Raw genomic sequence first — 22027 nt, forward strand, 5'->3', positions numbered from 1 at the left:
CTATGACATGTCCCTTTACTTACACAGTTCACACTTGGTGGCATAAGGAGGGATAACTCTATTACTTGACTTGCAGGGGCTCTTGAAGCTAACAAATGTCTCTAACACCCCCAGTCCACTCATACTGGGGGTGTTAGAGACTGCCTCTCACTAGGACTCAGGGCAGACAGTCTCTTATTGTATGCTGGAGTACTATCACACCTTCACATTGGCGATAGCCATATCGCCAATTTGCACGACTTTGTAGCTCTCTTTTACCGGGATTTTCAGGTCGAGGGGGGGTTGAAATATAAGCCCTACTCTGAAAATAAGGAGGCAGGGTTTTTGAACCCCAGACTAGGAAGCACTGGCTGAAGACTACAGAAACGTGTTCCAGAGCTGCAGGGGAGACGTGCGGCGGAGCTGACAGCGCCTGTTAGGTGATGTATTGTTTTTGTTTTTTTTATGCAGCTAGGGTTTATTTTAGGGAAAACAGTAGGACTTCCTACTGTAAAAATTGCATTGCACCGCACAAGAAGGCTCCGTAGGAAAACATGGGCTACAAAACCATGCAAATTGCGGCAATATTCAGTATGCTGCAATTTTTTTTAATCGTAATGTAGCAACCTACAAAACTTCGCTAATGTGAAGGAACCTATTACAAAGCATGGGCTTCACATGCATGCGATTTTAGCACTGTCGCATCGTGAGAAAAACGCGCGATTTTGTTGCTCGTGTGAAAGCGGCCTAAGGGTATGTGCACACAGCCGAATCCAGCTCAGATTTTTGCACTCAAGCCATGGCAGAAATCCAGAGCTAAGCCATGTATTTCACCCGCATATTTTGCCACGGATCCACACATGGATTTAGCCCAGTGAATGGGAAAAATATGCATGCAGAATTTCCTACCCAATTTTACAAGTAGAATCTGCCATGTTCACATACCCGAATGTAGGGCCTGTAAAGCCAGAGTATATATCAGAAATGGTTCCCCAAAGTGTTTCAGTCCCTCTTTGTGGGAAATATTTCTTCTGTTCATGCCTGTTTGTTACTGGGGCCAGGAGCCGGCTATCATGGCTTCTACGCCATGCTGTCTTCCCCAGAGCAGCTCCTCACAGCCCCTCCTACTGTCAGCACATTGCTCCATACCCATCTCTCTAGATTTTTGTTGTGTCTCCTATGCTGTGCTGTCTGAACATACTCTGTACAATCTGTTACACTTATCATTTAGTAATACTGTATATATATGTGGCATCAGCTTTGCAACAAAACCAATTTTGCTTAGGGCTTAATCTAGAGGCTGCACCTTGGGTTCCATGGTTTTCACCCTTTAACCCCACCAGTAAAGATCTGGTCTTTGCTGTGGGTGGCCTCAGACTTAACCCCAAAATAGTCTTGGTTATGTGGCTGCTGACACAACTGAGACAACTGCATGAGTGTATAGATAGGGACGTAGTCAAAGAACACAGCTGAAATCAGGGCAGGTAGAATACTTCCACAACGTCGATCATGGAAGGCAACAGACAAAGAAAGTGTAGTCAAATAACGTGTAAAGGTCAGGACTGGAGTGGATAGGAAAACTGGGTGGTTCAGGCAAGGGTCAAATACCAGTAGATCACACAAAAACAAACTTGTACCTTCACACAGTATTGTGACTAATTGCTCAGGCACCTGCTAGTGGGCGGTAGGGTGCTTTAAGTATCCAGAGGCCTGAGTGGATTGGCTGGAGATAGAAAAGCTGGTTGCATGCACTGGCAATTTAATAAGACAAGAATTGGCAGCTCATATGCACCCTATGGGAACCAGGAAACTAATGTCTGCCACAGACCATGCAGGGAATGTGGCGCTGGTTATGACCAACAGCAGGAGGAGGCAGGAGACACAGCCAGCCATGGCCATTGGCTATAAAAATATCCCTTCTACATGTAACCCAACAGATTTTGGTTATATGTAAATCCCAGACAGGTTTACTTGTTGAAAGGCAAAGTCAACCCTATGGCAGAGCTGATTACAGGAAGCTTTATATGGCTAAACACGAAGTCCCCCTAAGGGCGAGCACCCACTGGCGTTTTTTTACCTGCGTTTTGCGTTTTGCGTTTTTCCTGCACAGGCATAGAGATAACCTGTGTTCCTGTCCACTGGCGTTTTTTTTTCGTTGCGTTTGCGTTTTTAACATAGGAACTGTCAGTTGCATATGTGTCCCTATTTTTCTCCTAATGCACCCATGAATGTCAATGGAAATTAACGGAAAACGCTGCGAAAACGCCGCGAAAAACGCGCGGAAAAAACGCGAGAAACGCGGCGAAAACGCTGCGTTTTTTTCCCGCGGAGAACGCAAACGCCAGTGGGTGCTCGCCCTTACTCTGCAGCTCGTCATCTAATTGAGCATGTCATGATTTTATTTTTTTATTTACCCCTCAGAAAATAAGCTGATTCTAAGTATATCAGTCAGGATCCGTGGATGTAGATCTACTAAGCCACAGACTGGTTTGGCTTTGGGCCATATTCTAAAGTGATACCTGAGGAACTCCCGGCTTCACACTTTAACCTCACTAATCGGGTTGTGGGCTTCGGTGCGGGTCTCCCAGGCCATTACTTAGGAAGTAGTCTCAGTACTGTAATAGCTGATGCTACTAGAGGCATAGGCCCGGTATCTGAGGGTGCAAACAGGGGTGCAGTCAGTCCAAGTAAGGACAGGTGGCACACTTCAACATGAGGGACAGGGGAGGCAGCGTAAGGGTAAGGGGAGGCAGTGGACAGAAGCATAGTCAGTGTAACAAGCTGAGGTCAGGAGCAAAGACGGGACTATAGTCAGGGACAGCCAATGTAAGGAACCAGAATATAAGAACAAACTTGATCCCAACTTGAACAGCGCCAAAATGACCACAATACTAAGGCACCCTCGACAGGAAAAAGGATTCCCAATATAGTCAGGTGTCAAATAAGATTGGAGTGGGAACACTTTATTTTTGTGCACTGCCCTTTTAAGACTGTGGCCGGATGCTCACAAGCTCCCATCGGAACGCTGTCACAGCCAGTGTCAAGAAGGGTAAGTGGTTGACCACACATTGTAACAATATCTAGTTATAACGTATAGTAGGATATAGTGTTGAGGGATCTAAGACTGAGATCGGCATGACCGTTTTAACCGACTCTTAAAGCTAGTAAACCATATTCCTTCAACAGTCTTTCATTTTGAATTCTATTTTGTAGCTGAACTTAGAAGATTCCGACTGCAGTTAGTAGAACGCTGCAGCGAAGCACTTATAAAAGGGTTGATAGATGACTTACTTCATCAAAAGATACTCAATGATGCAGAGAAGGAGTCGATCATTCAAGGTAACACTCTGCGTGCGGACAAATGCCGATTACTGATTGATACAGTGATCAGAAAGGGAGATTACAGTTCCAACATACTACTCCAAGAAATAAAGGAAAAGGATCCGGCACTAAGTGAAGATCTAGGAATAACAGGTACAATTATACAATGTGGATTATATTGCATTATTATCTAGTGGTGATTACAATGTAATAGTAAATATGTTCATTGCTGCCCGCTATCATCTGCTCTGTTAAATTGATAGTTTGGTTATGTGGATTTACCTTGGAATGCAATGTTTTGACGTACATTATGTTTTACATTTCAAAATCAGGCAGCTACGCTTAATTTGTGTCCTGAAAAATTTTATAACATGAAAACTATTAATAATAGTTACATAAACGATATTGCATTCAATAAGGCATTAAGCAAAGCATATATTAAAAAATGATTGACCTCGTGCTAACGTCATCGCAATGCAAAGTTGAGTCACAAAAATGTAAGCAGTGGTAAACATTAATTTAGTCCAACTATGGCTTCCATTGTGCGAGCATGACGTTTGAGGTGTCATTTGTTTTGCCTTTTTGCGATTTATAAAATAGATTATAAATAATACCTAAATATGTAATACTTGTTTAAATGTCAGCCTTCGAAGTGGGGAAATGTTGCAAAACTTTAAAAATGACTAAATATATGCATAATAAACCCAAGAAGAATGATAGAAAACATCAACAGGAAAAAATATCATGAGATGTGGAATTCAAGTAAACCTGGATGTCCAATGCTGAGCGTCAACAGACTTAGTGCCTGCAAGGTGAGACGTCACACCGTCAAGATGAATAAGTGCCCTATACGAAAGCGCCAACTACTTCCACTGCTCACTTCAACGCAAGTAGCATTTCTGATTACATAAACATTTCATCAACTAATAGATTTCAACCTATGAAGGTCGATAACGAGCCACAACCATCAACATGTATTGTGGAGACAAGGCGCACTACGCCTGCACCTGTCCTTTTAAGTTGGGAAACTCTTGAGCCTAGGGTCAGTAGGAGAGGTGGGCCTAGGTGAAGATCGGTCCTCTCCTAGACTGAATTTCTCAGTGTCTTTGCCCGTCTCCGGGACCCAGTTCACTGTGCCAGCCTTCCTGGACTCTGGATTGGCAGGGAACTTTCTGCATTAGGCCATAGTCCACCACTACCGAGTTCCCATCTGACGGCTAGAGAAACCTCTTGTGGTGACATCCTTAGACGGCAGAACTCTCGCTCAGACTATTCAGTTTGACACCGTAACCCTGGATCTGAAGGTGAAGGGTTCTTCACACAAAGAAAATCTTCTTGTTGGCTCTTCCAAAATCCAATAGTGTCTTGTTGCCGGGCCTTGGCTCTGTTTACATAACCCCACCTTGGATTTGAGGATGGGCGAGATTTTACATTGGGGGTCCGCTTGCCATTCCAAGTGCCTACATCCAGTACAAACTGTTTGATGGTCCCAGGCTCCCCAGGACCTCCAAGGATTCCCGGAGGCCTACCATAGTTTCGCCAATGTCTTTGACAAGAAAGAAGCGGAGTGCCTGCCACCACCTAGCCCATATGGCTGCCCAGTTGAGCTATTGCCAGGTACCATACCCCCTTGAGGTAGAGTATACCCTCTGTCGTCTCCTGAGACACAAGCTATGGCAGAGTACATCAGAGACAATCTTGCCAGAGGGTTTATTCGCAAGTCCTCCACTCATGCTGGGGCTGGATTCTTTTTTGATAAGAAGAAGGACAGGTCTCTCCAACCCTGCATAGACTATATGGGCTTGAACGCAATTACAATTAAAAACAAATACCATTACCCCATATCCCTGAGTTATTTGACCGCTTGCATGGTGCACGTATTTTTACTAAACTGGATCTACGGAGAGCATACAATCTAGTCTGTATCCGCAAAAGTGACAAATGGAAGACCGCCTTCAGCGTAATGGGCACTATGAGTACTTAGTGATGCCCATCGGCCTGTGCAATTCTCCAGCTGTTTTACAGGAGTTTGTTAATAACATCTTCAGGATATGTCGTGTACCTTGACAACATTCTGATTTTCTCACCAGATATCAATTTGCATCACACACACACGTCCGTACCATGCTCCAACGCTTAAGAAAGAACCAACTATATGCCAAGTCCGAGAAGTGCATTTTTGAAAGAGACTATCTTCCTTTCCTAGGGCATATAGTTTCTCATTTTGGCCTACAAATGGATCCAGACAAAGTATCTGATGTACAAAACTGGCCTCATCTGTTGGGCCTTCATGCTATCCAACATTTTCTGGGCTTCACAAATTTTTAACGGCAATTTATTCCCCACTTCTTCGCCTTGACTGCAACTATCTCTGCTCTCACCCATAAAGGGGCTGACACCAAGCTGTGGACTCCAGAGGCTGAAGCTGCCCTCCAAGCTCTGAAACAGGCCTTTGCTTCTGCTCCCGTTTTGCACTGGCTGGAGATTTCCAAGCAATTTTTCTTGGAGGTTGACGCACCTTCCTCCGGAGAAAATCTCTCCTGGTAGGATGGTGACGTGGTTTTTTTTCCAAGACTTTTTTGGCTTCTGAGCAAAATTATTCTATTAGAGATCGTGAATTGCTGGCCATCAAAATGGCCCTGAAGTTTTGACGATTTCTCCTGGAGGGAGCTTCTCATCCTCTTGTGATTTATACGGACCATAAAAATGTGACATACCTACAGACAGTGACTTAATACTCGACAGGCTCGATGGTTCTTGTTATTTGCCCGATTTTACTTTATTCTGCCTTTCTGTCCTGTGGTCAAGAAAGTCAAAGCTGACATGCTGTCGAGGTCCATTGACCCCAATGATCCAGAGGAAGAACTGCAGTACATCATGGGTCCTGCTAAAATTATGGCTATTCAAGTAAGGGACACTCCTGCAGAGAAGACATTTGTAACCACATCTAAAAGAAGGTGGGTTTTGTTCTGAGGGCATTATGCCAAAATCGCAGAGCACCCTGGTCAATGTAAAACTGCAGAACTAATCCATCATTGCTGGTGTCCATCAATGGAGGATATCCGGAGCTTTGTCTCTGCTTGCACCACTTGTGCCCAAAACAAGTCTTCAAAATAGAGACCTGACGGCCTTCTTTGTCCCCTGCCCACACCTGAAGCACCATGGCACACATAGCTATGGACTTTATCATGGACATGCCCTCATCCACAGTCATCTGGGTGGTCGTGGATTAGTTCTCGAAGATGGCACACTTCGTTCCTTTGCCCGGATTGCCCTTGGCCAGTCAACTGGCTAAGAATTTCATTGACCACATCCATTGACCATGGATTTCCCCTGCACGTTGTGTCCAATAGAGGGGTCCAGTTTAGTTCCAGATTTTGGAGGGCCCTTTGTAAGCTTATGAATGTATCCCTGGACTTCTGTTCCACTTACAATCCGCTCTCTATTGGGCAGGTTGAACACACAAATGACTAACTACCTCCACCGCTTCACCAATGCACATCAAGAAGACTGGACCGATTTGCTTCCTTGGGCCGAATTCTCCCACAATCATCATGTCAGGGAGTTTACTAATAAATCTCCCTTTATTATGGTCTATGGTTATCTACCCACGATCCTCTTCCTGTCTCATACTTGTCTGAGGTTCCAGCAGCAGGATCTTCGGTGGAGAATTTCTCCAGAGTCTGGCTGGTGACGAAGACTGCTCTGGAGAAAGCTACTGCCCAGATGAAGCGGTTTGCCAACCACAAATGCCGATTTCCTCTACAGTTCGTTCCAGGCAACAAGGTGTGGCTCTCCTCCAAACACATCAAACTTAAAGTGCCTTCCTATAAACTGGCACCTCATTTTCTTTGACCATTTGTGGTTACCAATAGGGTGAACCCCATTTGCTACAAGTTACAGCTCCCTCCCTCCTTACGCATACTAATTCATTCCATGTCTCACTTCTGAAACCCCTGATCCTCAATAGCTACTCCAAGAAGTCCAAGTCTGCTTAAGTTCAAGTCAATGCGGAACACATCTATAATGTCAATAACATACCGTAGTTGATGTGAAAGTAATTAGAAATAAAAAAATCTTTTTGGTGGATTGGAAGGAGTATGGCCCAGAAGAGTGGTCATGAGAGCCTTTAGAGAGCATCAATGCTCCGCTCCTAGTATAAAAGTTCTTACAAAGGGTGGGCATGAAGAAGAGGGAGTATAAGAAGGGAGGAACTGTTAGGCGTTTCCCTGCTCTTCCTGTAAAAAACGTGGCTTTTTTCCTCCCAGCACTCTGAAAGTTAATTCTTCCCAGTGCCTCCAGCCAGCTGCAAACTAATAAGCCATTACCCTGCTCTTTAACAGGGCCAGAGATGACACTCCTTGCCTGTGCTTTGGTGTTGTTTGTTTCCTGTTTCCAGCCACCTATTCTGACCTTGATCTATGGTGTACCGAGCCTTCTAATTTAAGATATGATGGTACTTATGAAATGTTGCAACTGTATTCATTGTAATGAACATTTGATGTTTGAAATTAAATTCTTTAAACTGTGATGCACAAAACTACTTATTATTTGCAGTGTGATGAATACTGATGTATTCTACAGCTTAAAACTAGTGGACATATCTTGACACAGCCCCATACTATTTTTTTTCCCAACGATACACTTTTTGCACTCTTTTTTCCACCTGAGTCTTGCACTTCTATTTCTTTTATACAGCAGTTGAACAATTCCTCAGAATAATTCTTGACATCCTCCTTTTACTCATTTTGTCAATGCGCTAGTTATTGCCACAGGATGACCTTTCGATGGATGGTTGATCATGCTTTTCTTAGAACACTCTCCACACTGTTACATGAGAACTCCTAGATTGTTGGCAGTGTATGAAATACTGGCCATTTTTACATATATTTAGTGTAGCACTAGGCCTCGCTCCGAATGCTCGATCTTCCCATTGTAATGTGGATTCATACTAAAACTGATCCACGTAAAACTTGCTTTGATTTTATGCTGTACTCCAAGGTCACGTGATGAATTTTCATAGAGGGGAGGTCCAATCGTGAAAGAGCAGCGGTCTCTGATAAAGAGGCCATTCAGTGTATATGCTGTACATACATTTGATTCTTCACATTGCTATATCTATCATGTTTGCAGAAGGGCAAAATTTCAAATGATGTGCATGAATTCACAACCCCCTAATGTTGTAAGACCAACTAAACTAGCCAACATCACAGTACCTTTCAGTGATGATTGAATGAATGAGTATTAATTGAAACTGGTTAAATGTAAAAAAAAGACAGAACCCGCCATTGTACATGTCATGTACTACCTGAATAATAATCACAATGTTTCCTTCGTTTCCAGCACAGCTTCCATTACCAACACAGGAGGAAAACAGCAGTTATAAACCAGCCACTCTGTCAGGTAATGCTAATTTAAAGGGAACCAGTCTATGAGCACCATAAAGAAGTGAAATTTAAAAGTTCACCCAATTCTACTGGACAAATATTCCAAATTTCACCCTTTAATCACTGGAGAGTTATACACTAAAAAATCTCAACATCTTTTTTTTATGATATTCTATTAAAGGAATTCTGTCATCCTATTTTTGGCCTATTAACACAATATATAATTATACATATGTCACTAAATGAGGAATCTAGCAGTTCCTTTATTTTTACTACCTTAGGCTCCCATCTTGAGATATTGCTACAGAAGGTCTTCCCGTGCAGTATGCTAATTAGTGGTGGATTGTCCGATAGGCGGCTTTCCTCTGCAAGTGATCCGGGCTCTCTTTGCCTCTTCAACTAAAAAAAAACCTTTGCTGCTTGATATCTCCACTGAGGACAGCGCATGCACTGTGACTCCTTCTGGCAAGAATGACATCACACACATGCGCCACAAGTATGTTCTAGGTGGCACAAGCACGCTCTAGGTGGAATGAATGACTTCCCATTTGCCATTGCTGGAGATATCAAACTGCAGAAAAGGTTTTTTTTTTTAGCTGGAGGCGGGAAAAGAGTCCAGACAGCTTCCAGAGGTGGACTGCTGATCGGACAGTCTACTGCTAATTAGCATATGGCACAGGAAGAATTCTTAGTTGGCATCTCAAGATAAGAGCCTGAGCTAAAAAATAATAAAGATACTGCTGGATTTCTCATTAAAGTTGTTGTACCACAAATACAAGTTATCCCCTATCAACAAGATAGGGAATAACTTGCGTATCGTGGGGGCCTTACTGCGGAGACCCCTGCCGATCTCCCGAATGGGGGTCCCATGTCCCGCTCTGCTTGTCACTGCGGGGGTTGCTTCACTGTGAACGGAGTGCTGGCCAAGAATGTGTGGTCAACGTCCCTTTAATTTCAATGGGGTTGCAGGAAATCTCTGCAGTCCCATAGACAGTGAATAGAGCACTAGTATGCTTGCACAACCAGTGTGCCAGTCAGTTTCTTCCTTATCACAGGGGATGCAGTAACCCCGCAGTGAGGGGGACAGGGGGACCTCTTTTCTCAGGATTGGGGGGGTGGAGTCTCAATGATGAGACCCCCACTAATCCGCAAATTATTCCCTATCATATGGATAGGGATAACTTGCAATTATTGTCCAACCTCTTTAAGTCACAAATGTAAAAGTACATTGGATGATATTCACAAAGTCAAGATAGACAGCGGCACTCACCAATATCCCAACTATGGGTGGGGTGAGGAGATGCAGGCTTATATATGGGACTGGACCCACGTCCCTCCAAGATCAACGTTTACATCAATTAGAAGAAAGCAGCATCAGAGGTGTAGTCAAGATTTCAAAAGTAGCCAAAATTTTTCAAAAATAGAAAAATGATTCCTTTATTTCCAATTTTGGCTACTTTTGAAATCTTGACTACACCTCTGATGCTGCTTTCTTGTAAAAGTATATTGTGTTGAGAGGCTAAAAGTAAGATTACAGACTTCCTTTAAGAGCTCAACCTAAGTATGCCAACTGGGAAAGAGACTAAGAGCGCTAGAGTAATAAATGAAAGTGAATTCACCCATATCTGAGGTGTTATGTTGGTGTATATGTCTGTAAAATCTCCAGATGTATACACTGATGTGCCCATAGTTTAAGAAGGTTTCCCAGGCATTTTTTAATAATGACTTCTCCTTGAGAATAGAAAATCTGGTGCTGGGAGCAACTCTCCAAGCTGAAGTAGCAGTGGAAGTATAAATGGTATTCTTTATTAAAGTTAAAAGCCTGCAGGAAAACACATTTCGAGGCACAGCTTATTCTTCAATTATGCTGGGGTAAAACACAATTGGCTATGGATTAAATATTTGATTGTGTCTATTGTCTGACATAATGGAACACTGGGGAAAGGCAAGGCAGAGTTCAAAGTAGCAGATGATTGAGTCTGCTGCAAGTGTCTGCTACTTTGAACTCTCTGAACAGGAGACATCCCCTTTAAATCCATAGTGGTTCCAGAAGCTCTAACTGCGAGAAACACATAAAGAAAGCAATATAACCACTTTATAAACTAATTGTTTGGCTTTATACTCTTTTTTTCCTTTTGTATTGATATTGAGTGTTGGCGTAGCCTTATATTATTATCATGGGGGGCATTGAGTTATAGCAATGAACATGACTGGACCCTTTAATAGAAAAACCTACATGTCCCTGTGTGCTCACATTGATTTCTGTATGTGTCTTATTTATATATGTCGTATTAGTCAGGGTCCTTTTGACCCATATAGTTCTCTGTTATACTGAGATTGTTATGCCCTTTAAATTCCTAATCAATGGATTCTGTGTTTTATTTTAGTCTTCTTGTCTTGTTTATGATATGTTTTTATAAACCAATTGTTTGGCTTTATTCTCTTTTTCCCTTCTGTATTTATATTGAGTGCTGGGGTAACTTTATATTGTTATTATCATGCGGGTATTGAGTTATGGCAATGAACACGCCTGTACCCTTTAACATAAAAGCCTGCATGTCTTTGTGTGCTCATATTGATTTCCATGTTTCTCACAGTTCCACGTCCTGAGACCAATGTGAATTTAATGGGGGAATCTCTGGGCTCCACTGGTGGGTACTTTTCCAGAACGTGGTTTTGACTCGACTTGTATCTAGTTTACTTTACCTTTACCTATATTTAGCATTAATCTTTATATATGTGTCTTATTAGTCAGGGTCCTTTTGCCCCATATAGTTCTCTGTTATACTGGGATTGTTATGCACTTTAAATTCCCAATCAATGGATGCTTGGTTTTATTTTAGGCTTCTTGTCTTGTTTCTGATATGTACAGGTGGTGGACAAAAATATGGGAACACTGTATAAAATGTATGCTTTAAATTACATGGTATTCTAAATCATATTTCCATAAGACATGTAGAGACCGATTTTAAATGGAGGTAATATGACACAGATACTGCCGGGCAGAAGTAAACATCTGCCCGAGGAACAAGGTTCCGTTGGTCAGGGATTGAGCTACTCATCTGCTGTTACCAGCTGGCTCCCAAAACCACAGAGAGCAGGGCAAGAGGTGAAGTAAACACAAATTTGGTGGAAAAGCTCTCAGTCAAGCAGGGGTCAAAAGGGCAGCTCGGTGCTAATGATTAAAATCCATGCATTTCGAAGGCATTTCCATATTTTTGTCCACCCCTTGTGTTTTCTTAATAAATTTATTGTTTGGCTTTATATTCCTTTTTCCATTTAGATTAAGTGTTGGAGTTGCCTTATATTGATTATTATTATCATGGGGGGCATTGAATTATAGCATTGAACATGCCTGGACCCTTTACCAGAAAAACATGTTTATATATTTTTGTGTGTCTTGCATTTGCAGGTCTTGGAACCATTATGGATTTAAAGGGGGTGTTTCCTAACACAATTGGTGGGTACTTTTCCAGTGTGTAGTTTTGACTCGACTTGTTTCTAGCTTACTTTACCTATGTGTAGCATTACTCTCTATTTATATGTGTGCCTTATTAGTGACATAGTAACATAGTACGTAAGGCCAAAAAAGACATATCTCCATCCAGTTCAGCCTATTTCCTCCCCCCCCCCCCACACAATGTTTATCCAGAGGAAGGCAAAGAACCCCAATGAGGTAGAAGCCAATTTTCCCCATTTAAGGGAAGATATTTCTTCCCGACTCTAATCTGGCAATTGGAATAATCCCTGGATCAACAACTCTTTTGAAGTAATTAGTGACTATAACATATAATATTGTATCACTCAAGAAAGGTGTCCAGACCCCTCTTGAACTCTTTTATTGAATTTGCCATTACCATGTCCTCAGGCAGAGAGTGCCATAGTCTCACTGCTCTTACAGTAAAGAACCCTCTTCCATGTCGGTGTAGAAACCATCTTTCCTCTAGATGTAGAGGGCGCCCCCTTGTTACAGTAACAGTCCTGGGCATAAAGATATGATGGAAGAGATCTCTGTATTGTCCCCAGACATAATTATAGATAGTTATTAGGTCGCCCCTCAGCGGTCTTTTTTCTATGCGAAATAATCCCAATTTGAGCCTTTTGACCCATATAATACTATGTTATTCTGCACTTAAATTCCCACTCAATGAATCCTTGGTATTATTTTAGTCTTCCTGTCTTGTTTGTTGATATGTGTTTTATGTTTTCTTACTAAACTAACTGTTTGTGTTTCATCTAAAACACTTACCAGGCATACATGCATGCATAAACAAATTGAATTGCTGCAGTACGAGGTATTGGTTCGTATTTTGGCCAATATACCTAAGCCCACAAGCCCGCGACCAGGGTCCTTGTTGTTTCGTGGGTCCTTACTTCCACAAGACAACTTCCCCATGAATCATGCCTGCAAGCAGGGCAATCGTCCCAATAGGTAAAGGCCCACGCTGAAACCTAAGGATTTAGCTCGCGCTAGATGGTAAACGATCCAAGCTGAACAGGACACAATTCACTCCAACACACAAGGGAATGCATACCACACATAACAGGATTGTTCACACCACATGTCCGTCAACCTGCACAGACATATACTGTAGAACACGTCACAGTTCACACCAAAACACATAGAACAAGATTGTTCACACCACATGTCTGGCTACATGCATAGACAGACAGAATATGTTGCTGTTCACACCTACACAACAGCATCCATTAATGCAAACACCATGGTATTAGGAAACCAGCATCGTCTAGCCAGAGGGGCTGGTATTTATGTGCAGCAGACCGGTGGTGATTAGCTGGCTAAAGAACTCTACACCCAGCCAGCCCAAACATCCTGCACCTGTGGCTGTGTGCTCCTGGAACCTCATAGAAATATACGTCCCAGCAGCACAACCTAACAGTTTTGCTTTATGCTCCTTTTTTTTCAATTATATTTTTATTGAGTGTTGGAGTAGCATTAAATTGATTATTATTATCATGGTGGCATTAAGTTATAGCATTCAACATAACTGGGCCCTTAACTGGAACCTACATGTCCTTGTGTGTGCTCATAATGATTTCTGTGTTTCTCACAGTTGCAGGTGCTGGAAGCATTATGGATTTAAATGGGTCGTCTCCTGGAACCATTGGTGGGTAATTTTCCAGTGTGTGGTTTTGACTCAGTTTGCACCCAGCTTACTTTACCTGTGCGTAGCATTACTCTTAATTTATATGTGTTAATATCAGAGTGCTTTTTGGTTCAATGATTTTTATTGAACTGTCATAATAAATAACACATTGGTATATGTAAAATTATCAATTCAGGTGGGATACCTGGGCACATTTCTTTCTTTTTCTTGTACAATTGTAACATAAACCCGGGAAGGGAGAAGGCTTGGAAAAAGTAGTGAAGAGTGTGTGTGTGTGTGTGTGTGTGGGGGGGGGGGGTGCTTTTTGAAATGCATTTCCAGAACCAATATGCCTTATAAATATAAAGGAAGTATTCCCTTCCAGACCTTTGTAATAGTAACTTCAGTTTTTCCTTAAGAGGATTCGGGCTAAACTCCGGTTTTAGATTATCCCCTTGTTAACACCATTTAACCAAGGTTGCCAACATTCTTTAAAATATAGCATTTTGTCCTGCCTTGCAGCGAATAGTTTTTCATATGACCAATGCTCCAAGGTCCTTCTATTAATATTTTGAATTGAGGGTGGGGTAGGGGATCTCCACTCTCTGGCTATCAATAGAATATCAGAGTCCTTTTGACTTCTTGTCACATGTATTTTATGTGTTTTCTTAGTAAACTAATTGTTTGGCTTTATACTCCTTTTTTCCTTTTGTATTTATATTGAGTGCTGGAGTAACTCTATATTGATTATTATTATCATGGAGGGCATTGAGTTATGGCATTGAACATGCCTGGACCCTTCAGTAGAAACCCTGCATGTCTTTGGGCTAATGTTCATGGCCGGATTTATGCCGCGCTCGGGCAACGTAAACTCACGGCAAAATAACGCAGCTATTAGGTTCTAGTGAGCCTAATGGTTTAGTCCTCACATGTGGGATTCTGCCGCGGTTTTACGTCGTGGAAAAAAAAATGGCATGTTCTATTTTACGCGTTTTTCTGCGTTGGGAGGTCTCCATTAATATGGTATTAATGGAGACTGCGGAAAAACACACATTTTTTTCGTGATCGCCAGCGGGGACTGTTTTTTTTTACTCTGCAGGATTCCTGTGGCGTAAAACCAAAGGCGTATCTCGCTCCGTCCATGGGCAGGAGGCCTTTGTGTGTGCTCATATTGATTTCTGTGTTTCTCACAGTTGCAGGTCCTAGAACTGTTATGGATTTAAATGGGTCATCTCCTGGAACCGTTGGTGGGTACTTTTCCAGTTTGTCGTTTTGACTCGACTTGCACCTAGCTTACTTTACCTGTGTGTAGCATTACTCTTCATTTATATATGTGTCAATATCAGAGTCTTTTTGTCCTATAAAATTCTCTGTTATACTGGGATTGTTATGCACTTTAAATTCCCTCTCAGTAGATCCTTGGTTTTATTTTAGTCTTCTTCTTCTGGTGTGCTTTTTATATGTTTTCTTAATAAAGTAATTGTTTGGCTTTTTTCCTTTTGTATTTGTATTGAGTAGCCTTATATTGATCATTTTTATCTTGGTGGGCCTTGAGTTATGGCAATGAACATGCCTGGACCCTTTACTAGAAAGACCTGCATGTCTTTATGTGCGTTCATATCGATTTCTGTGTTTCTCACAGTTGCAGGTCCTGAATCCATTATGGTTTTAAAGGGGATGTCTGGAACTATTGGTAGGTGATCTTCCAGTATTTGGTTTTGACTTGACCTCTACCTAGCTTACTTTACTTATGTGTAGCATTATTCTTTATTTATATATGTGTCTTATTAGGCAGAGTCCTTTGACCCATATAATTTTCTGTTATACTGGGATTGTTATGCACTTTTAAATTCCCACTCAATGGATTCTTGGTTTTATTCATTCTTCTTGTCTTGTTTGTGACATGTATTTTATGTGTTTTCTTAATAAACTGTTTGGTTTTATACTACTTTTTTCCTTTTGTATTTACATTGAGTACTGGTGTAGACTTATATTGATTAATATTATCATGGGGGGCATTGAGTTATAGCATTTAACACGGCTGGACCCTTTACTAAAACCTACATGTCCTTGTGTGTGCTCATATTGATTTCTGTCTTTCTCACAGTTGCAGGTCCTGGAACCATTATGGATTTAAATGGGGTGCCTCCTGACTCCATTGGTGGGTAATTTTCCAATATGTGGTATTGATTCGACTTGCACCTATAATTCTTTACCTATGTGTTACTTTACTGTTTATTTATATATGTGGCTTATTAGTCAGAAGCTGTTAGGTCTGCTACCTGTGTCTGCTACCCTCTTGCTATTCTAAGCAGATGTGGGCATTACTCTGCTCCCTCTGTATGAATATACTCTTTGTTTCTATTTGCTTCCAGCAATGTACTAATTAACCCTGCTCAGGTGCTCATAGCCCAGCTGCAACCTAAGTGGCAATTGCCTTCCTATTTAAGGTAGCTGGAGCCACCCCACCCTTGCCACAGAATTGATGTGTGTTTGCTTATTTTGTATAGTTTTTACCTTATGCTTTAGCCTGTCTTTCAATTTCTGTCCAGTTTGCGCATTGTTCCTGTTTCTGTTGTAGTCAGCCGTGTTCTGTGTTTTGTTTACACTGTCATTGTTTCCTGTCAGGGATAGTCAGCCCTAAGGTTTAAGCGCAGGGCCTTCCTTATCAAGGTGATCACCCTGCTTGTAGGCAGGGATTCTTCCCATCTTCCTGCTTACCTTAAGACAAATTACTTATCTTTTAAGTACCTCTGTCTTCTGGGATCACCTGCCAGCTTACCAGGTCTGGTCTAATAGCCAGGTTTGGTTGGTCAGCACAGTGGGTGCACACCCAGAGCTCTAACAAAGGCCTTTTGAACCACATAATTCTTTGTTAGGCCGGGCTCACACGATCGTATGTTAAAACACTGCATTAAAAATTGCACATTGGATATTGCCGTGTTTTACCATGTTCTTAATCGCATATGCCTGTGAATGGACAGCATATCTCATGCATGCTGTCATACACAGGCTTCCTGGTTTCTTTTTTTTATTTACTTTCTATTGTGTCTTAGCAACGTTACGTAAAAATGCTGCACATACGCAATGTGAATCGTGTATGCACAACGTTTAGTAGACACCCATAGAGAACAATAGGGCTTTATCACGCATAGTAAGTGGTAAAAGAACGTACTGCATTCTTTTTTACGCTGGTAATATACACAATAAATATACGCTAATGTGAGAGGAGCGGCGAAATCAATGAACTTGAATTGCCGTGATGTACTGCATACATCACACGCGTAATACGCAATTCAAATACACTCATGTGAGCCCAGCCCCTTTACTGAGATTGCACTTTAAATTCTGACTCAATGGATCTTTGGTTTTATTTTAGTCTTCTTGTCTTGTTTCTGATATGCATTTTCTGTGTTTTCTTAATAATCTAATTGTTTGGCTTTATACTCCTTTTTTGCTTTTGTATTTATATTGAGTGATGGAGTAACTCTATATTGAATATTATTATCATGGGGGCATTGAGTTATAATGTTGAACTAGAAAAACCTACATGTCTTAGTGTGTGCTCATATTGATTTCTGTGTTTCTCGCAGTTGTACATTCTGGAAGCATTAAGGATTTAAAGCAGCGGTCTCCCGGCATCTTTGGTGAGTACTTTTCCATTTTGTGGTTTTGACTTAACTTGCACCTATCTTACTTTACCCATGTATAGCATTACTCTTTATTTACATATGTGCCTTATTAGTCAGAGTCCTTTGACCCATATCATTTTCTGTTATACTGAGATTGTTATGCACTTTTAAATCCCCACTCAATGGATTCTTGGTTTTATTCATTCTTCTTGCCTTGTTTGTGACATGTATTTTATGTGTTTTCTTAATAAATTGTTTGGTTGTATACTCTTTTTTTCCCTTTCGTATTTATATTGAGTGGTGGAGTAGACTTACATTGATTAATATTATCATATGGGGCACTGAGTTATAGCATTGAACACGCCTGGACCCTCACTTTAAATCCCCACTCAATGGCTCCTTGGTTTTATTTTAGTCTTCTTGTCTTGTTGGTGATATGTTTTATTGATTTCTGTGTTTCTCACAGTTGCAGTTGCTGGAATCATTATGGAGTTAAAGGAGGTGTCTCCGGGCACCAATGGTGGGTACTTTTCCAGTATCTGATTTTTATTTAACTTGCACCAGCTTACTTTACCTGTGTGTAGCATTAATTATTTAGCTTTATACTCCTTTTTTCCTTTTGTATTTATATGGAATGTTGATGTAGCCTTATATTGATTCACTGGTCTACATCAATTTTGTTGACTACAAGATAACATGTGATTTGTATGTACTTTTGTGTGCTGAATCTAAAAATTACATGTCTGTTTTTTCTGCAAAACTCTGTTTACAAATAAACTGTAGAAATGTAATGTGAGCAAAATTATAATTTATTGTATTGGTATGTATGTGGTCTCTGGAATGTATATGGGATGTCCTGCAAGAGCACATGTTAGGGCTAATGCCCACGGATGGATTTATGCCATGTTCCCTGTGGCGTAAATCCGTGGTGGAATAACGCAGCTATTGAGCCCAATAGCTCAGTCCTCACATGCAGGATTCTGCCGCGGATTTACGTCGTGGGAAAATAAATCACGGCATGTTCTATTTTACTGCGTTTTTCTGCAGCGGGAGGTCTCCATTAATGCAGTATTCATGGAGACTGCCGAAAAATGCTGTAAAAAGTGTTTTTTTCCGCGATCGCCAGCGGGGACTTTTTTGTTTATTCTCGTGGCGTTAAACCGTGAGCGTATCCTGCTCCATCCGTGGGCATTAGCCCTAACACAGTGACTAAAAAGTTTTGTATAAATGAAATTATACTATGTGAAATGTTCCAACCCCTTTTGTTCAACATACAGATAGTCCCCTACTTGCGAATGCTCGAGTTACGAACTTCGCAAGATGCGAACAATCTGGCCTGCACAGTATGATGTAATGCTATGGCATTACATCATTCTTTGCAGGGACCGGACAGGCTTCTATCAAGCCTGTCAGGTCAGATCGTGTGACGCTGTGTGGTTGCCAGGCAGCTCAGGGCCTTCTGAAAGGCCCTAGCGTTGCCTATGCAGAGCGCCTATCAAGTCGTGCCTTGATAGGCGATCTGCATAGGCAGCCCTGGGGCCTTTCAGAAGGCCCCCTGGGTGATAAGCAACCCCTGAAGAAACCCCTGAACGTAGGGTGCCGGCTGTTTCTTACAGCGGACACCCGGCGGCAGCAGTTCCGACGAGCCACGCCGCTTGTCGGAACTGTCAACGCTTTAAATACCGCTGACTATTCTGACAGCGGCATTTAAAGTGTTATCTGTTCTGATGAGCGGCGCGGCTCGTCGGAACTGCTGCCGCCGGGTGTCCGCTGTAAGAACAGCCTGCACCTGACGTTGTATGGAGCGGGATCCACCCGCGATCCGCTCCATACAACCATTTGTTCGGACATACGAACAAATGTACTTATGAAAAGGTTCGTGGAACGGAACCTGTTTGTAAGTAGGGGAGTATCTGTACTTTAAACTGGCTGAATTGATATAAACACTCTTTTTGGAACTGCACATGCTATTGTGTGTTTCAAAGGCTGTACTGGTTCATTCATTATTCAAATAATCTGGTCAAGAGAATATACATGGTTAAAGGCTAGATTTAGCACTATCAGTAACTATATATATATATATATATATATATATATGAGTGTGTGTTTTTTGTTGAATATGTCATCCAATACTCGAATAGTTGATGGACGGTGCAGGAAGGATCATAATTAGAGATGAGCGAACACCAAAATGTTCGGGTGTTCGTTATTCGGAACGAACTTCCCGTGATGCTCGAGGGTTCGTTTCGAACAACGAACCCCATTGAAGTCAATGGGCGACCAGAGCATTTTTGTATTTCGCCGATGCTCGCTAAGGTTTTCATGTGTGAAAATCTGGGCAATTCAACAAAGTGATGGGAACGACACAGAAACGGATAGGGCAGGCGAGGGGCTACATGTTGGGCTGCATCTCAAGTTCCCAGGTCCCACTATTAAGCCACAATACCGGCAAGAGTGGGCCCCCCCCCTCCCAACAACTTTTACTTCTGAAAAGCCCTCATTAGCATGGCATACCTTTGCTAAGCACCACACTACCTCCAACAAAGCACAATCACTGCCTGCATGACACTCCACTGACACTTCTCCTGGGTTACATGCTGCCCAACCGCCCCCCCTCCCCTCCCACAGCGCACACCAAAGTGTCCCTGGGCAGCCTTCAGCTGCCCTCATGCCACACCACGCTCATGTCTATTTAGAATTGCGTCTGCCATGACGAGGGACCGCAGGCACACACTGCAGAGGTTGGCACGGCTAGGCAGCGACCCTCTTTAAAAGTGGCGGAGCGATAGCCCACAATGCTGTACAGAAGCAATGAGAAATAGAATCCTGTGCCACCGCCATAAGGAGCTGCACACGTGGGCATAGCAATGGGGAACCTATGTGCCACACACTATTCATTCTGTCAAGGTGTCTGCATGCCCCAGTCAGACCGGGCTTTTTAATTCATAGACACAGGCAGGTACAACTCCCTATTGTGAAGTCCCTGTCGACCCACAGCATGGGTGGCTCCCTGGAACCCACCGGCGGTACACAGAAATATCCCATTGCATTGCCCAACACAGCTGAGGTAGTAATGTCGTGCTTAATGCAGGTGGGCTTCGGCCCACACTGCATGCCCCAGTCTGACTGGGGTTCTTTATAAGTATACAGATGTAGTAAAAACTCCGTGTGCACCTACAGCATGGGTGGGTGCCAGGAAGCCACCGGCGGTACATAGAAATATCCCATTGCATTGCCCAACACAGCTGAGGTAGTAATGTTGTGCTTAACCCTTTCCAATCCAATTTGTATATGGTTTTCCTAGGGGGCTTACTCTTTTTCTGCTGTTATACAACGGCGCTATATGCTGGCTAAAGCCAGTACTGCATGAGCTGACACGTAGGATAGGCTCCGACAGCAGAGAGGCTGGCAATATACAGTAAGAGAACCCCGACGGACGTCTACCAACAACGGAGCTGTACAGCCTTAAACCCTAATGTCTTCACAGGTCACACAGTGGACTGGAAAGGGTTAATGCAGGTGGGTTTCGGCCCACACTGCATGCCCCAGTCAGACTGGGGTTCTTTACAAGTGGACACATGTAGGTTAAACTCCCTGTGGACCCACTGCCTGGGTGGGTGCCAGGAAGCCACCGGCGGTACATAGAAATATCCCATTGCATTGCCCAACACAGCTGAGGTAGTAATGTCGTGCGTAATACAGGTGGGCTTCGGCCCACACTGCATGCCCCAGTCAGACGGGTTCTTTAGAAGTGTACAGATGTATTAAAAACTCAGTGTGCACCTACAGCATGGGTGGCTCCCTGGAACCCACCGGCGGTACATAAAAATATCCCATTGCATTGCCCAACACAGCTGAGGTAGTAATGTCGTGCTTAATGCAGGTGGGCTTCGGCCCACACTGCATGCCCCAGTCAGACTGGGGTTCTTTACAAGTGGACACATGTAGGTTAAACTCCCTGTGGACCCACTGCCTGGGTGGGTGCCAGGAAGCCACCGGCGGTACATAGAAATATCCCATTGCATTGCCCAACACAGCTGAGGTAGTAATGTCGTGCGTAATACAGGTGGGCTTAGGCCCACACTGCATGCCCCAGTCAGACGGGTTCTTTAGAAGTGTACAGATGTATTAAAAACTCAGTGTGCACCTACAGCATGGGTGGCTCCCTGGAACCCACCGGCGGTACATAAAAATATCCCATTGCATTGCCCAACACAGCTGAGGTAACGTCAGCTGTAATGCAGGTGGGCTAAAAATTAATTTGATTACACTGTAGGCGAGGGCCCACAAAAATTGCTGTATCAACAGTACTAATGTACATCCCAAAAATTGGCCATGGCCAGCCAAGAGGGCAGGTGAAACCTATTAATCGCTTTGGTTAATGTGGCTTAAGTGGTAACTAGGCCTGGAGGCAGCCCAGTGTAATGAAAAATTGGTTCAAGTTAAAGTTCCAACGCTTTTAAGCGCATTGAAACTTATAAAAATTGTTCTGAAAAATTATTTGAGTGAGCCTTGTGGCCCTAAGAAAAATTGCCCGTTCAGCGTGATTACGTGAGGTTTCAGGAGGAGGAGCAGGAGGAGGAGGAGGAGGAGGAGGAAT

The 22027-nt window shown here is 42.7% G+C and overlaps 1 protein-coding gene across 2 annotated transcripts in view; it reads left to right on the forward strand.

Moving 5' to 3' along the window:
* The window catches only part of LOC136625527 (caspase-1-B-like), a 69480-nt gene that overhangs the window by 971 nt on the left and 46482 nt on the right, over positions 1 to 22027 (forward strand). The window contains exons 2-11 of one of the 2 annotated variants that reach the window (XM_066599777.1): positions 3193 to 3453; positions 8644 to 8703; positions 11285 to 11338; positions 12100 to 12147; positions 13763 to 13816; positions 14989 to 15042; positions 15438 to 15488; positions 15903 to 15956; positions 17389 to 17442; positions 17894 to 17947. In XM_066599777.1, the coding sequence (XP_066455874.1) occupies positions 3193 to 3453; positions 8644 to 8703; positions 11285 to 11338; positions 12100 to 12147; positions 13763 to 13816; positions 14989 to 15042; positions 15438 to 15488; positions 15903 to 15956; positions 17389 to 17442; positions 17894 to 17947 (744 nt within the window). The remainder of the gene's footprint in view (positions 1 to 3192; positions 3454 to 8643; positions 8704 to 11284; positions 11339 to 12099; positions 12148 to 13762; positions 13817 to 14988; positions 15043 to 15437; positions 15489 to 15902; positions 15957 to 17388; positions 17443 to 17893; positions 17948 to 22027) is intronic. The other variant, XM_066599778.1, reaches the window with a different exon arrangement.

This window comes from Eleutherodactylus coqui, chromosome 4 (assembly GCF_035609145.1).
Source record: "Eleutherodactylus coqui strain aEleCoq1 chromosome 4, aEleCoq1.hap1, whole genome shotgun sequence".
In the NCBI taxonomy this organism is placed as follows: domain Eukaryota; kingdom Metazoa; phylum Chordata; class Amphibia; order Anura; family Eleutherodactylidae; genus Eleutherodactylus; species Eleutherodactylus coqui.